The sequence below is a fragment of the Staurois parvus genome, unplaced genomic scaffold, assembly GCF_062004578.1.
Source record: "Staurois parvus isolate SC_StPar_1 unplaced genomic scaffold, SC_StPar_1.0 ptg001358l, whole genome shotgun sequence".
NCBI lineage: Eukaryota > Metazoa > Chordata > Amphibia > Anura > Ranidae > Staurois > Staurois parvus.
Window position 1 is genome coordinate 74,361 of NW_028319154.1, and position 17,157 is coordinate 91,517.

General features: G+C 49.2%; 1 protein-coding gene across 1 annotated transcript in view; it reads left to right on the plus strand.

The window, feature by feature from the left end:
- The first annotated feature begins 3,011 nt into the window (after positions 1-3,011).
- The window catches only part of AARS2 (alanyl-tRNA synthetase 2, mitochondrial), a 45,453-nt gene continuing 31,307 nt past the window's right edge, over positions 3,012-17,157 (plus strand). Inside the window, exons 1-4 of the mRNA XM_089661642.1 lie at positions 3,012-3,241; positions 8,346-8,534; positions 9,122-9,267; positions 10,615-10,806. Of these exons, the coding sequence (XP_089517768.1) occupies positions 3,029-3,241; positions 8,346-8,534; positions 9,122-9,267; positions 10,615-10,806 (740 nt within the window). The 5' untranslated portion in view covers positions 3,012-3,028. The remainder of the gene's footprint in view (positions 3,242-8,345; positions 8,535-9,121; positions 9,268-10,614; positions 10,807-17,157) is intronic.

A 17,157-nucleotide genomic window follows, 5' to 3' on the forward strand; every position in this document is an offset into this window, starting at 1 on the left:
GAGCCAACCCCCCTGCAGGTGGGCTTTAAAAAACACAGGCTGTAGGCCTGAAGCTAAGCTAAACACATCTCCCAATTTTAACATCTATATACCACCCGGGAGATCAAAGACCCTTCGCTCTGCAACTGGGATCTGCTACCTCAAGGCTGAACATGGCAAGTAACTTAACCTCCTAACTCCTCCCTGTTATCTCTGTGCTGTGCTGTTTTCTATGTATATATAAATATATATCTTAGTTACATCTCTTTGTTAATATTTTATTGCACCTGTTTGACTCTTTTAGTAATAAATGTCTCTTTCTGAAAGTGTTAAACTGTTTCTAAGCGCTTACTTGGAATTCACGAATTCCTGCCTTTGAAGAGACGCTACTGTGTTTGTTGTAATCTCTGTGTAACCGGCCTGCGGTGACTGTACTATATAGACCATTATTTCCTTCATTACCGTGTATATTTGATAAGGAGAGTTTCCCTTTTTTCTCTGTACAAAAAAGACGGTGGTGGCAGTAGAGGGTTAGTTGCGTAATTAACCCGACCCAGTAACAAGCGCATCCAGGCTGCAGGCACCGATTGTAGTCCATTAGCTGGAAAATCGCTGTGCAGGGTGCAGCTGGGTGAGGTCTGACGCCACGATCGTGACATATTTTTAATACGTCACGCACGCACGATCGCCGCCACCACCAACCTGCGACAATCTCACGATCGCTGCCGCCAATATGTCACGACCACGGCGTCAGACCCCAGACCTTCTCAGCAAACTCGTGACCGAAGGACCGGCCGATCTAAAACCGCGGTGTGACGAGCGTAACAAGGCCACACCCAGCTGCACCCTGCACAACGATTGTCCAGCTAATGGGCTACAATCGGTGCCTGCAGCCTGAATGCGCTTGTTACTGGGTCGGGTTAGTTATGCAACTAACCCTCTACTGCCACCACCGTCTTGAAATGTACAGAGAAAAAAGGAAACTCTCCTTATCAAATATACACGGTAATGAATGAAATAATGGTCTGTATAGTACGGTCACCGCAGGCCGGTTATACAGAGATTACAACAAACACAGGAGCGTCTCTTCAAAGGCAGGAATTCGTGAATTGCAAGTAAGCGCTTAGAAACAGTTTAACACTTTCAGAAAGAAGAATTTATTACTAAAAGAGTCAAACAGGTGCAATAAAATATTTACAAAGAGATGTAACTAAGATATATATTTATATATACATAGAAAACAGCCCAGCCCAGAGATAACAGGGAGGAGTTAGGAGGTTAAGTTACTTGCCATGTTCAGCCTTGAGGTAGCAGATCCCAGTTGCAGAGCGAAGGGTCTTTGATCTCCTGGGTGGTATATAGATGTTAAAATTGGGAGATGTGTTTAGCTTAGCTTCAGGCCTACAGCCTGTGTTTTTTAAAGTCCCCCTGCAGGGGGGTGGCTCTGAGATTGGCCAATACCCTGTTTTGGGCGGGATCGTTGGATGGGCTCTGCATTAAAACTGACAGCTTCATAATCCATGATATGACACATAGGTGACAGCTGACCTGAGGAATGTTCATTTCTGTCACCTGGCTGGTCGGGTTTATGAGGTTCCAACTTCTTTCAAGTCTGGGGGGAAAAAACTACCTTATCTTGGTTAGGAGGGGTGAGTTTACACAGGCCTTGGGACAGAGAGTCTGCTGTCTCTATGGGGGGGCTTTGTAGTGCTGGGCCCCCTGCTGCTCCAGCCTGCCAGCAACTTCTAACACACACGTCCCTGTGCCTCTCAGAAAGGGAGGGGGAAGGGAATAAAGGATTGAGGAATACTTCTAATAAAAAAGGGGAACTCCGCATCCAACTCTGATGAGCAAGTTTGCTACAGGGGGGTACACGTGCACCCCATCTGTGCTGTGATTCAGTGCAGCACGAGGCGCTCAGCTTGTGCCCCGCCCATGATGTATAGGCGGGACCTGCTGATCGGCTGGGCGAATGATAGCAGAGAGCTCTGTGTTTACTAAGAGCACAGATCTCCATACTCTGAGCAGTGGTGCGGCTGCTTCCCCCAGCAAAGCGGGGAGACAACGCGGCCACATCGATCGGTAGGATGCGGTTAACCCCTTCCTAGCCGGTGTCCTTAGTACAGTGACAGTATTAGAACCGATCACTGAATCAGTGTCGCGGGGGATGTCAGTTCTCGCCCAGCGTCAGATTGCCCGCCGCACTACAGCCGCCACTGCCATCGTTCGCTGTAACTCTCACACAGAGCGATCGATAGACGCGGATTGGGGGTTTCATTACCAGACACGGAGCAGAAGACAATCCTGGAACAAAGTTAGGAAATTATCAGATTTTCTAGCTGAAAGTATAATTTTTTTTTTTTTTTTTAAACATTTTGGCCTTTTGTCATTTATATAATAAGACCCCCCCCCCCCCGATGTGATCAAAGACCACCAAAAGAAAGCTCTGAAAGAAAGAAATGATATCCACGCCGTCTGGGCGCAGCGTTGCATGACCGTGCAATTACCAGTTAAAGCAGTGCTGAGTATGAAGGGGGGTAACCTTCCGGAGCTCGAGTTTTTTTTTTTTAAATCTGCATTCGAAATACCGTAGCGCAAATACTGCGTAATATGAAAAAAGCGCCATTTTATTCTCTAGGGCCTCTGCTGAAAAATAAAATCTAAAAATACAAAATGTATATATATAAAGTGTTTGGGGTTCTAAGTAATTTTTTAGAAATAGATACAATGTACCGATCGTTCCGCGGAAACAAAAAGTGCGAAGAAAGGCGGAGTTTGGAAGTTTGGCAGAACGAGAGCTGCGGTGTGATTTGTCGAATGTCGTGCAGTTTTGCATACACCCCATGTGACTTCCTGAATCCTCCCAATTATTATGGGATGGGAGGAGCTCATTATACACAGTATATACAAGGGGAGAGCTCACACAGGGCTGTAGGATTGTCTTCTAACAACGTTGTAAATAAAGTTGTCAACTGCAAGGCTCTCCTTCTCCAATCACCACCCAGAGCTCTGCGCATGCCCATTCAGTGGCGTCCTCGCCAACCCCAAGATGGCGGCTCCCTGTCGGCTGCTCCGCGTTCCCCCGGCCTGGCTGTCCCTCCGCCGGGGTCTTGCCTCCGCCACTTTCCCGACTTCCGCCGCCGTCCGACGCACCTTCCTCCGGTACTTCGAGGAGAGGCATGGACACCGGCCCGTCCCGTCCTCCGCTGTCCGTCCCCGGGGTGACCCCACTCTGCTCTTCGTCAACGCGGGCATGAACCAGGTGACGTCACCGCACGGGGCGTGTCCAGGGTTGGCATGGTGAAGGAAGCGGCTGGGCGGGGGGCTGTGTAAGATGGACAGCTGAGGAGGCCAATGAGAGGCCGGGGGTTACTGACTAATCACATAGGGGAGGCGGGGCTACGGAGGGGGCGGGGTTATAATGTATTTATTATAATATGTCATCCTTGTGTGTGAGATCATCCCATCACTGTGCCCAGAGGTGACCCCACCGCAGGAATGTGTACTCCGGGGTCACCACCAAATTATCACTGTTATCACATCAATCTGTTCATCTTCTATTATTAGTGTCAATTATTATTGTTTTATTATCAATGTTCATTCTTTAAAAGATTTATTATTAACAGTATTGCTATTTATTGTTTTTATTACTATTTTTATTACGACTAAATCTTCTTTCTTGTTATTGCTAAAATTTTTATTGAAATATATTACCTATTTCTCAAATTATTATTATAATAATATTTGCTTTTTATTGTGAATTTTATATTATATATTTATTATTATTTTTTTTAATTTAAAATTATTTTTTTTAAATCTTTTTCTTCTCCTTCTTTTCCTTCTCCCTTCTATAATATTATTAGAATTATTATCATTTATTTTTATTGAAATAAAACAATTCTAAATTATTATTATTATGTCATTGTAATAATATTTTTTGTTATGATTTTATTATTTAATAATCTTGTTAGTATTAATATTATAGAATTGTAATAATTATTATACAGGATTTATGGCGCCAACAGTGTGCTCAGCGCTTTACAATATACAGGGAGACAATACAGCAACAATACAGATCAATACAAGAGGGATAGGAGGGCCCTGATCCTGGGAGCTTACGATCTAAGAGGGAGGGGCTGATCCTGGGAGCTTACAATCTAGGAGGGAGGCCCTGATCCTGGGAGCTTACAATCTAGGAGGGAGGGCCCTGATCCTGGGAGCTTACAATCTAAGAGGGAGGGCCCTGATCCTGGGAGCTTACAATCTAAGAGGGAGGGCCCTGATCCTGGGAGCTTACAATCTAGGAGGGAGGGCCCTGATCCTGGGAATTTACAATCTAGGAGGGAGGGCCCTGATCCTGGGAATTTACAATCTAGGAGGGAGGGGCTGATCCTGGGAGCTTACAATCTAAGAGGGAGGGGCTCATCCTGGCAGTTTACAATCTAAGAGGGAGGGGCTCATCCTGGCAGTTTACAATCTAAGAGGGAGGGGCTGATCCTGGGAGTTTACAATCTAAGAGGGAGGGCCTAATCCTGGGAGTTTACAATCTAAGAGGGAGGGGCTGATCCTGGGAGCTTACAATCTAAGAGGGAGGGGCTCATCCTGGCAGTTTACAATCTAAGAGGGAGGGGCTCATCCTGGCAGTTTACAATCTAAGAGGGAGGGGCTGATCCTGGGAGTTTACAATCTAAGAGGGAGGGCCTAATCCTGGGAGTTTACAATCTAAGAGGGAGGGGCTGATCCTGGGAGTTTACAATCTAGGAGGGAGGGGCTGATCCTGGGAGTTTACAATCTAGGAGGGAGGGGCTGATCCTGGGAGCTTACAATCTAGGAGGGAGGGGCTGATCCTGGGAGTTTACAATCTAAGAGGGAGGTCCTAATCCTGGGAGCTTAGAATCTAAGAGGGAGGGGCTGATCCTGGGAATTTACAATCTAGGAGGGAGGGGCTGATCCTGGGAATTTACAATCTAGGAGGGAGGGGCTGATCCTGGGAATTTACAATCTAGGAGGGAGGGGCTGATCCTGGGAGCTTACAATCTAAGAGGGAGGGGCTGATCCTGGGAGTTTACAATCTAAGAGGGAGGGGCTGATCCTGGGAGTTTACAATCTAAGAGGGAGGGGCTGATCCTGGGAGTTTACAATCTAAGAGGGAGGGGCTGATCCTGAGAGCTTACAATGTAAGAGGGAGGGGCTGATCCTGGGAGTTTACAATCTAAGAGGGAGGGCCTGATCCTGGGAGTTTACAATCTAAGAGGGAGGGGCTTATCCCGGGAGTTTACAATCTAGGAGGGAGGGGCTGATCCTGGGAGCTGACAATCTAAGAGGGAGGGGCTGATCCTGGTAGCTTACAATCTAGGAGGGAGGGCCCTGATCCTGGGAATTTACAATCTAGGAGGGAGGGGCTGATCCTGGGAGTTTACAATCTAGGAGGGAGGGGCTGATCCTGGGAGTTTACAATCTAAGAGGGAGGGCCTAATCCTGGGAGCTTACAATCTAAGAGGGAGGGGCTGATCCTGGGAGTTTACAATCTAGGAGGGAGGGGCTGATCCTGGGAGTTTACAATCTAAGAGGGAGGGCCTAATCCTGGGAGCTTACAATCTAAGAGGGAGGGGCTGATCCTGGGAGTTTACAGTCTAGGAGGGAGGGGCTGATCCTGGGAATTTACAATCTAGGAGGGAGGGGCTGATCCTGGCAGTTTACAATCTAGGAGGGAGGGGCTGATTCTGGGAGTTTACAATCTAGGAGGGAGGGGCTGATCCTGGGAATTTACAATCTAGGAGGGAGGGGCTGATCCTGGCAGTTTACAATCTAGGAGGGAGGGGCTGATTCTGGGAACTTACAATCTAAGAGGGAGGGGCTGATCCTGAGAGCTTACAATGTAAGAGGGAGGGCCTGATCCTGGGAGTTTACAATCTAGGAGGGAGGGGCTGATCCTGGGAGTTTACAATCTAAGAGGGAGGGGCTGATCCTGAGAGCTTACAATGTAAGAGGGAGGGGCTGATCCTGGGAGCTTACAATCTAGGAGGGAGGGGCTGATCCTGGGAGCTTACAATCTAGGAGGGGGGGGCTGATCCTGGGAGCTTACGGGGGAGGGGTAACAGTGTTCCAAAAGATCCTTCTGAGCTTTTCCAACAGTCCAGCTACATTCAGGATGACTGTATTACTTGGTGTCTTCTGCGTCTCCCCTCTTTTCAATGGATCCATGTTTAGCATGATCTTGTGGATGTTGTGAGGAGCACATTTTGGACAGAGAGGACAACTAGTTGGCAAGAGGTGTGAAAGAGGCCATCTACATCAAACGGGAACCGCCAATCCTGGAACAGGGGTGGAGAGTCTTGTACGCCATCTGTCTTCCACATAGAATGCCGTATTACCATCTCTACTCTAGGGATTGGACAACAATTTACACTTTCAGCCAAGTGAATTGAAGGATTAACGCATATGCAGATGTGCTGACACCAAGGATGGGATGGTGTAACTAGAACAGGGGGGTTCCACAACTCCCACACCCCCCATCCTGTGCTTGGACAATCAACATCTACACCTTCCATGGTGATTCCTTCACAATGGGATCATGGTTGGTGGTTGGGATAAATAATGAGGGAACCACGACCAAGGTATAACATAAAATAGTGCAGTGCTGTTTCTTCTTCACGACCAAGGTATGGATGGGGTAATAGAGAAGGTATGGAAGGTCTTCCACATTCCAGAACAAGTCTAGATGAAGGTGACCAACTATTACTAGATCCACCATGACTTGCATCCATGAGATCTTTCATAGGCTGACACCCATTAGGCCTGAAGAAGTGACTTGGTAAAGCTATGAAAGATCTTCAACATGCCAGGACAAGTCCAGATGTAGGTGGCCAACTACTTCCAGATGTACCATGGCCTGGATCCATGAGATCCTTCATAGCCTGACACCCAATAGAACTTAAGTAACTTAGAGAAGATACAAAACCTCTCCGACATTCCAGAAAAAGTCCAGGTGAAGTTGACCAACTACTACTAGATACACCATGACTTGGATCCATGAGATATTTCATAGCTTGACACTCATTAAGACTGAAGATGTGACTTGGAGAAGCTATGGAAAGTCGTCAGCATTCCAGAAAAAGTCCTGGTGAAGGTGACCAACTACTACTAGATGCACCCTGACCTGGATCCATGAGATCCTTCATAGCCTGATGCTCATTTGAACTGATGAAGTGGCCTGGAGAAGCTTTGGAAGGTCTTCAGCATTCCAGAACAAGTCCAGGTGAAGGTGATCAACTATTACTAGATCTACCTTGGCCAGGATCTGTGAGATCCTTCATAGCCTGACACCCTTTAAGTCTGAAGATGTGACTTGGAGAAGCTATGAAAGGTCTTCAACATGCCAGAAGAAGTCCAGATGTAGGTGGCCACCTACTTCCAGATGTACCATGGCCTGGATCCATGAGATCCTTCATAGCCTGACACCCATTAGGCCTGAAGAAGTGACTTGGAAAAGCTATGGAAAGTCTTCAGCCTTCCAGAACAAGTCCAGGTGAAGGTGACCAATTACTACTAGATACACCCTGATCTGGATCCATGAGATCCTTCATAGCCTGACACCCATTAAGACTGAAAATGTAACTTGGAGAAGCTATGGAAGGTCTTCAGCATTCCAGAACAAGTCCAGATGAATGTGACAAACTATTACTAGATCTACCATAACATGGTTCCATGAGATCTTTTATAGCCTGACACCCATTTGAACTGATGCAGTGGCCTGGAGAAGTTATAGAGGGTCTTCAACATTCCAGAACAAGTCCAGATGAATGTGACCAACTATTACTAGATCCACCATGACTTGGATCCATGAGATCCTTATTAGCCTGACACCCATTAAGACTGAAAATGTAACTTGGAGAAGCAATGGAAGGTCTTCAACATTCCAGAACAAGTCCAGATGAATGTGACCAACTATTACTAGATCCACCATGACTTGGATCCATGAGATCCTTAATAGCCTGACACCCATTGAGACTGAAGATGTGACTTGGAGAAGCTTTGGAAGGTCTTCAGCGTTCCAGAACAAGTCCAGATGAATTTGACCAACTACTACTAGATACATCATGGCCTGGACACAGGAGAACTTCCGCAGCCACAAGGTTGTCCTATAACATCAGAGAACAATCTACAGTACAGGTTGAATTTACACAGCTACCGCACCAGGATAAAGATACTTATTCTAAAAAAAGTGAGTTATTTTCAGCTGCGCCCAATGGGATTTGAGACTTCAGAAAGTTGACATGTGTTGTATACATGCTGAATATTCTCAGGTCTGCTTACTTGACTTGGGGTGTCGGTCACATCCGTGGTAATGTGTTCTGTCCTTTCAGTTTAAACCGGTCTTCCTGGGCACGGTGGACCCTCGCAGCGAGATGGTGCAGTACCGAAGGGTGGTGAACAGCCAGAAGTGTGTACGGGCTGGGGGAAAGCACAACGACCTGGAGGATGTGGGCCGTGACATCTACCATCACACCTTCTTCGAGATGCTGGGGAACTGGTCGTTTGGGGATTACTTCAAGGTATGTGGATTAAAGTTTTGGTGACATTGTGGAGCGATGTCCTCCATGCTATCGGGGCTTCCCAACTTTCCAGCAGCACCTGACCACCCCAGACTCAGGAAGGAAACCCACCCATAGAGATTCAGTTTCTCACCAGACGTTGCTGTAGAGCAGTAAGTATCTGGCCCTCACCAAAGTGGCCCCTGAGCAGCCAGTCCTCTATTTCTGTGATTGGGTGGGCCCCCTCTGGCCTCATTTTGTGGAGGGACCCCATGGTGAGATCTACTGCTGTAGTCCTTCAAGGTTCCCCATATTAGGTGGTCTGGGAAAGCTTTGTGCAGAGCAGTGCTGTAAAGAGCCATGATGGGGTCCCTGCCTGGACACGTGTGGCCCGTCCCCTCTGACCTCTGCCGCTAACAAGGTGGTTCCACCCTCAGATCTGCCACTACTGGGTGTGTCATATCCTGAGACTAGAGACAACAGATGACCCTCATTGCCATGTCTGAGGATGGAGTCATGTGACCTGATGGTTGGCTGTCATGCAGGTGACCCCTAATATAGGGCCCGTTGTGTGTCTGGATTCTCCATAACCATCTCTCCCTCCTCAGGAAGAAGCGTGCCTCATGGCGTGGGAACTGCTGACTCAGGCATACCAGATCCCGGCCGATCGCCTCTACGTGACGTATTTTGGTGGAGATCCGGGGTTGGGCCTCTCTGCTGATGAGGAGACCAGAGAGATCTGGCTTAGCCTGGGGTATGTACAGAACATTCAGGGTGCAGCCCACGTGCAGGGACACTGCCTACACAAGGTCTTCCTGCAGCAGAGAAAGACGAAGAGCTGAGGTTAGGCATCCCTGGCATTCCTCTAGCTTTGCAGTCAGGGACATGGGCTGGGGCGATAAGCAGTGAAATTGGGCATCCCCAGCATCCCTCTAGCTGTGCAGTCAGGGACATGGGCTGGGGTGGTGAGCGGTGAGGTTGGGCATCCCCGGCATCACTCTAGCTGTGCAGTCAGGGACATGGGCTGGGGCTGTGAGATTAGGGTAATAGGGTGATACAGGATTTTCGGTGTGCTCTGGAGTCATGGTGTCATTAGATGATGCAGGGTGCTCTGGGATCAGTGGAGTACTAAGGTGACACAGGATGCTTAAGGTGCTCTGGAGTCATGGTGTCACTAAATAATGCAGGGTGTTCTGAGGTCAGTGGGATAATATGGTGATACAGGATGCTCAGGGTGTTCTGGAGTCATGGTGTCACTAAATAATGCAGGGTGTTCTGAGGTCAGTGGGATAATATGGTGATACAGGATGCTCAGGGTGTTCTGGAGTCATGGTGTCACTAGAAGATGCTGGGTACTCTGGGGTCAGTGGGGTTGTAGTGTGATACAAGATGTTTTGGGTGTTCTGGAGTCATGGTGTCACTAGATGATGCAGGGTGCTGTGGGGTTGTAGGGTGACACAGGATGCTCGGGGTGTTCTGGAGTCATGGTGTCATTAGATGATGCAGGGTGTTCTGGGGTCAGTGGGATTGTAGGGTGACACAGGATGCTCGGGGTTCTCTGGAGTCATGGTGTCACTAGATGATGCAGGGTGTTCTGGGTCAGTGGGATTGTAGGGTGACACAGGATGCTTGGGGTTCTCTAGAGTCATGGTGTCACTAGATGATGCAGGGTGTTCTGGGTCAGTGGGGTTTTAGGGTGACACAGGATGCTCGGGGTGTTCTGGAGTCATGGTGTCACTAGATGATGCAGGGTGCTGTGGGGTTGTAGGGTGACACAGGATGCTCGGGGTGTTCTGGAGTCATGGTGTCACTAGATGATGCAGGGTGTTCTGGGTCAGTGGGATTGTAGGGTGACACAGGATGCTTGGGGTTCTCTGGAGTCATGGTGTCACTAGATGATGCAGGGTGTTCTGGGTCAGTGGGATTGTATGGTGACACAGGATGCTCAGGAGTTGTCTGGTGTCACTGCGAGGATACTGATTGGCCGCAATGCTGGCTCTGTGGGTGGAACCCAGACAGGATAAGAGAATAAGCCAGTTTCATCTGTAGATCCTCCTCTGTCCTCACAACCTGATATCTGTTCTTCTCCTGCCGCCCTCAGTGTTCCTCCATCACGCCTACTGCCGTTTGGTCTGAAGGATAACTTCTGGGAAATGGGGGAGACGGGCCCCTGTGGCCCCTGTACGGAGATTCACTACGATCACGTGGGTGGCCGGAACGCCTCGGCTCTGGTCAACCAGGACAGTCCGGACGTTGTGGAGATCTGGAATCTGGTCTTCATGCAGTATAACAGGTCAGTAGTGACAGCCTGATGTATGTGCAGGAGGTTAGCACTGGGGGGACTAGAGGCGGATCTTACTGGGGGCCGGCACTGGTGATGTCACCGATAACTAGATACCCCGAAGGATGTGGTCACCTGACCATCACACCCATTATATGGGCTAAGTATGTCATGCTCAGTTGACAATGATACCCATTATATAGTCCCAAAGTATGGGGTCACCTGACCATCTTACATGTTATAGGGCCCAAAGTATGTCATGGTCAGTTGACCATCATACCCATTTAATGGCCCAAATTATGTGGTCACCCGACCATCTTACCCATTATATGGCTCAAAGTATGTGGTCACCTGACCATCTTACATGTTATAGGGCCCAAAGTATGTCATGGTCAGTTGACCATCTTACCCATTTAATGGCCCAAATTATGTGGTCACCTGAACATCAAACTGGCTATACAGCCAAAATGTATGTGGTCATCTGACCATCCTTCCCACTATATTGTGTCCTTTCATCCTTGTGGTAAGTTTGGTGAAGACCCTTTTCTGTCCCCCCATGACTGTCACCTGTGTACAAATACAGCTCCATAAGGACATAGATGACCAGTTTGGTGTGGGGGAACTACAGAGTCCTGTACAGAGTCCTGACCTCAACCCGACTGAACTCCTTTGGGATGAATTGGAACGTTGCATGTAAACCAGGACTTTTCTTTATTTTTGGTGCCCACAGTGAGGCTTGATGTGTGAGCCGGGTCTTCTCCTCCACCATCAGTACCTGACCTCATAAATGGATGAATGGGAGGCTTGATGTGTGAGCCGGGTCTTCTCCTCCACCATCAGTACCTGACCCCATAAATGGATGAATGGGAGGCTTGATGTGTGAGCCGGGTCTTCTCCTCCACCATCAGTACCTGACCCCATAAATGGATGAATGGGAGGCTTGATGTGTGAGTCAGGTCTTCTCCTCCACCATCAGTACCTGACCTCATAAATGGATGAATGGGAGGCTTGATGTGTGAGCCGGGTCTTCTCCTCCACCATCAGTACCTGACCCCATAAATGGATGAATGGGAGGCTTGATGTGTGAGCCGGGTCTTCTCCTCCACCATCAGTACCTGACCCCATAAATGGATGAATGGGAGGCTTGATGTGTGAGTCAGGTCTTCTCCTCCACCATCAGTACCTGACCTCATAAATGGATGAATGGGAGGCTTGATGTGTGAGCCGGGTCTTCTCCTCCACCATCAGTACCTGACCCCATAAATGGATGAATGGGAGGCTTGATGTGTGAGCCGGGTCTTCTCCTCCACCATCAGTACCTGACCTCATAAATGGATGAATGGGAGGCTTTATGTGTGAGCCGGGTCTTCTCCTCCACCATCAGTACCTGACCCCATAAATGGATGAATGGGAGGCTTGATGTGTGAGTCAGGTCTTCTCCTCCACCATCAGTACCTGACCTCATAAATGGATGAATGAGAGGCTTGATGTGTGAGCCGGGTCTTCTCCTCCACCATCAGTACCTGACCCCATAAATGGATGAATGGGAGGCTTGCTGTGTGAGCCGGGTCTTCTCCTTCACCATCAGTACCTGACCTCATAAATGGATGAATGGGAGGCTTGATGTGTGAGCCGGGTCTTCTCCTTCACCATCAGTACCTGACCTCATAAATGGATGAATGGGAGGCTTGATGTGTGAGTCGGGACTTCTCCACCACCATCAGTACCTGACCCCATAAATGGGTGAATGGGAGGCTTGATGTGTGAGCCGGGTCTTCTCCTCCACCATCAGTACCTGACCCCATAAATGGATGAATGGGAGGCTTGATGTGTGAGCCGGGTCTTCTTCTCCACCATCAGTACCTGACCCCATAAATGGATGAATGGGAGGCTTGATGTGTGAGCCGGGTCTTCTCCTCCACCATCAGTACCTGACCCCATAAATGGATGAATGGGAGGCTTGCTGTGTGAGCCGGGTCTTCTCCTCCACCATCAGTACCTGACCTCATAAATGGATGAATAGGAGGCTTGATGTGTGAGCCGGGTCTTCTCCTCCACCATCAGTACCTGACCCCATAAATGGATGAATGGGAGGCTTGATGTGTGAGTCGGGTCTTCTCCTCCACCATCAGTACCTGACCTTATAAATGGATGAATGGGAGGCTTGATGTGTGAGTCGGGTCTTCTCCTCCACCATCAGTACCTGACCCCATAAATGGGTGAATGGGAGGCTTGATGTGTGAGTCGGGTCTTCTCCTCCACCATCAGTACCTGACCTCATAAATGGATGAATGGGAGGCTTGCTGTGTGAGCCGGGTCTTCTCCTCCACCATCAGTACCTGACCCCATAAATGGGTGAATGGGAGGCTTGATGTGTCAGTCGGGTCTTCTCCACCACCATCAGTACCTGACCCCATAAATGGGTGAATGGGAGGCTTGATGTGTGAGCCGGGTCTTCTCCACCATCAGTACCTGACCTCACAAATGGATGAATGGGAGGCTTGATGTGTGAGCCGGGTCTTCTCCTCCACCATCAGTACCTGACCTTATAAATGGATGAATGGGAGGCTTGATGTGTGAGCCGGGTCTTCTCCTCCACCATCAGTACCTGACCCCATAAATGGATGAATGGGAGGCTTGATGTGTGAGCCGGGTCTTCTCCACCATCAGTACCTGACCTCACAAATGGATGAATGGGAGGCTTGATGTGTGAGCCGGGTCTTCTCCTCCACCATCAGTACCTGACCTTATAAATGGATGAATGGGAGGCTTGATGTGTGAGCCGGGTCTTCTCCTCCACCATCAGTACCTGACCTCATAAATGGATGAATGGGAGGCTTGATGTGTGAGTCGGGTCTTCTCCTCCACCATCAATACCTGACCCCATAAATGGATGAATGGGAGGCTTGATGTGTGATTCGGGTCTTCTCCTCCACCATCAGTACCTGACCTCACAAATGGATGAATGGGAGGCTTGATGTGTGAGCCGGGTCTTCTCCTCCACCATCAGTACCTGACCTCATAAATGGATGAATGGGAGGCTTGATGTGTGAGCCGGGTCTTCTCCTCCACCATCAGTACCTGACCCCATAAATGGGTGAATGGGAGGCTTGATGTGTGAGCCGGGTCTTCTCCACCATCAGTACCTGACCTCTTAAATGGATGAATAGGAGGCTTGCTGTGTGAGTCGGGTCTTCTCCTCCACCATCAGTACCTGACCTCATAAATGGATGAATGGGAGGCTTGCTGTGTGAGCCGGGTCTTCTCCTTCACCATCAGTACCTGACCTCATAAATGGATGAATGGGAGGCTTGATGTGTGAGCCGGGTCTTCTCCTCCACCATCAGTACCTGACCCCATAAATGGGTGAATGGGAGGCTTGATGTGTGAGCCGGGTCTTCTCCTCCACCATCAGTACCTGACCCCATAAATGGATGAATGGGAGGCTTGATGTGTGAGCCGGGTCTTCTCCTCCACCATCAGTATCTGACCCCATAAATGGATGAATGGGAGGCTTGATGTGTGAGCCGGGTCTTCTCCACCATCAGTACCTGACCTCAGAAATGGATGAATGGGAGGCTTGATGTGTGAGCCGGGTCTTCTCCTCCACCATCAGTACCTGACCTTATAAATGGATGAATGGGAGGCTTGATGTGTGAGCCGGATCTTCTCCTCCACCATCAGTACCTGACCTCATAAATGGATGAATGGGAGGCTTGATGTGTGAGTCGGGTCTTCTCCACCATCAATACCTGACCCCATAAATGGATGAATGGGAGGCTTGATGTGTGAGTCGGGTCTTCTCCTCCACCATCAATACCTGACCCCATAAATGGATGAATGGGAGGCTTGATGTGTGAGTCGGGTCTTCTCCTCCACCATCAGTACCTGACCTCACAAATGGATGAATGGGAGGCTTGATGTGTGAGCCGGGTCTTCTTCTCCACCATCAGTACCTGACCCCATAAATGGATGAATGGGAGGCTTGATGTGTGAGTCGGGTCTTCTCCTCCACCATCAGTACCTGACCCCATAAATGGGTGAATGGGAGGTTTGATGTGTGAGCCGGGTCTTCTCCTTCACCATCAGTACCTGACCTCAGAAATGGGTGAATGGGAGGTTTGATGTGTGAGCCGGGTCTTCTCCTCCACCATCAGTACCTGACCTCAGAAATGGATGAATGGGAGGCTTGATGTGTGAGTCGGGTCTTCTCCTCCACCATCAATACCTGACCCCATAAATGGATGAATGGGAGGCTTGATGTGTGAGTCGGGTCTTCTCCTCCACCATCAGTACCTGACCTCACAAATGGATGAATGGGAGGCTTGATGTGTGAGCCGGGTCTTCTCCTCCACCATCAGTACCTGACCTCATAAATGGATGAATAGGAGGCTTGATGTGTGAGTCGGGTCTTCTCCTCCACCATCAATACCTGACCCCATAAATGGATGAATGGGAGGCTTGATGTGTGAGTCGGGTCTTCTCCTCCACCATCAATACCTGACCCCATAAATGGATGAATGGGAGGCTTGATGTGTGAGTCGGGTCTTCTCCTTCACCATCAGTACCTGACCTCACAAATGGATGAATGGGAGGCTTGATGTGTGAGCCGGGTCTTCTCCTCCACCATCAGTACCTGACCTCATAAATGGATGAATGGGAGGCTTGATGTGTGAGCCGGGTCTTCTCCACCATCAGTACCTGACCCCATAAATGGATGAATGGGAGGCTTGATGTGTGAGTCGGGTCTTCTCCTCCACCATCAGTACCTGACCCCATAAATGGGTGAATGGGAGGTTTGATGTGTGAGCCGGGTCTTCTCCTCCACCATCAGTACCTGACCTCATAAATGGATGAATGGGAGGCTTGATGTGTGAGCCGGGTCTTCTCCTTCACCATCAGTACCTGACCTCAGAAATGGATGAATGGGAGGCTTGATGTGTGAGTCGGGTCTTCTCCTCCACCATCAATACCTGACCCCATAAATGGATGAATGGGAGGCTTGATGTGTGAGTCGGGTCTTCTCCTCCACCATCAGTACCTGACCTCACAAATGGATGAATGGGAGGCTTGATGTGTGAGCCGGGTCTTCTCCTCCACCATCAGTACCTGACCTCATAAATGGATGAATGGGAGGCTTGATGTGTGAGTCGGGTCTTCTCCTCCACCATCAATACCTGACCCCATAAATGGATGAATGGGAGGCTTGATGTGTGAGTCGGGTCTTCTCCTCCACCATCAGTACCTGACCTCATAAATGAGTGAATGGGAGGCTTGATGTGTGAGCCGGGTCTTCTCCTCCACCATCAGTACCTGACCCCATAAATGGGTGAATGGGAGGCTTGATGTGTGAGCCGGGTCTTCTCCACCATCAGTACCTGACCTCATAAATGGATGAATAGGAGGCTTGCTGTGTGAGTCGGGTCTTCTCCTCCACCATCAGTACCTGACCTCATAAATGGATGAATGGGAGGCTTGCTGTGTGAGCCGGGTCTTCTCCTTCACCATCAGTACCTGACCTCATAAATGGATGAATGGGAGGCTTGATGTGTGAGCCGGGTCTTCTCCTCCACCATCAGTACCTGACCCCATAAATGGGTGAATGGGAGGCTTGATGTGTGAGCCGGGTCTTCTCCTCCACCATCAGTACCTGACCCCATAAATGGATGAATGGGAGGCTTGATGTGTGAGTCGGGTCTTCTCCTCCACCATCAGTATCTGACCCCATAAATGGATGAATGGGAGGCTTGAGGTGTGAGCCGGGTCTTCTCCACCATCAGTACCTGACCTCACAAATGGATGAATGGGAGGCTTGATGTGTGAGCCGGGTCTTCTCCTCCACCATCAGTACCTGACCTTATAAATGGATGAATGGGAGGCTTGATGTGTGAGCCGGGTCTTCTCCTCCACCATCAGTACCTGACCTCATAAATGGATGAATGGGAGGCTTGATGTGTGAGTCGGGTCTTCTCCTCCACCATCAGTACCTGACCCCATAAATGGGTGAATGGGAGGTTTGATGTGTGAGCCGGGTCTTCTCCTTCACCATCAGTACCTGACCTCAGAAATGGGTGAATGGGAGGCTTGATGTGTGAGCCGGGTCTTCTCCTCCACCATCAGTACCTGACCTCAGAAATGGATGAATGGGAGGCTTGATGTGTGAGCCGGGTCTTCTCCTTCCCCATCAGTACCTGATCTCAGAAATGGGTGAACATTCCCACAGACACCCTCCAGAATTGTGTACAGAGCCTTCCCAGGGGAGTGGAGGATGTTTTGTCACAAAGGGGGGCAACCCCATATTGATAGCTATTTTTGGCTGAACTAGATGGACTTGGGGCTTTTTTCAAGCAGACCGACTTTGTC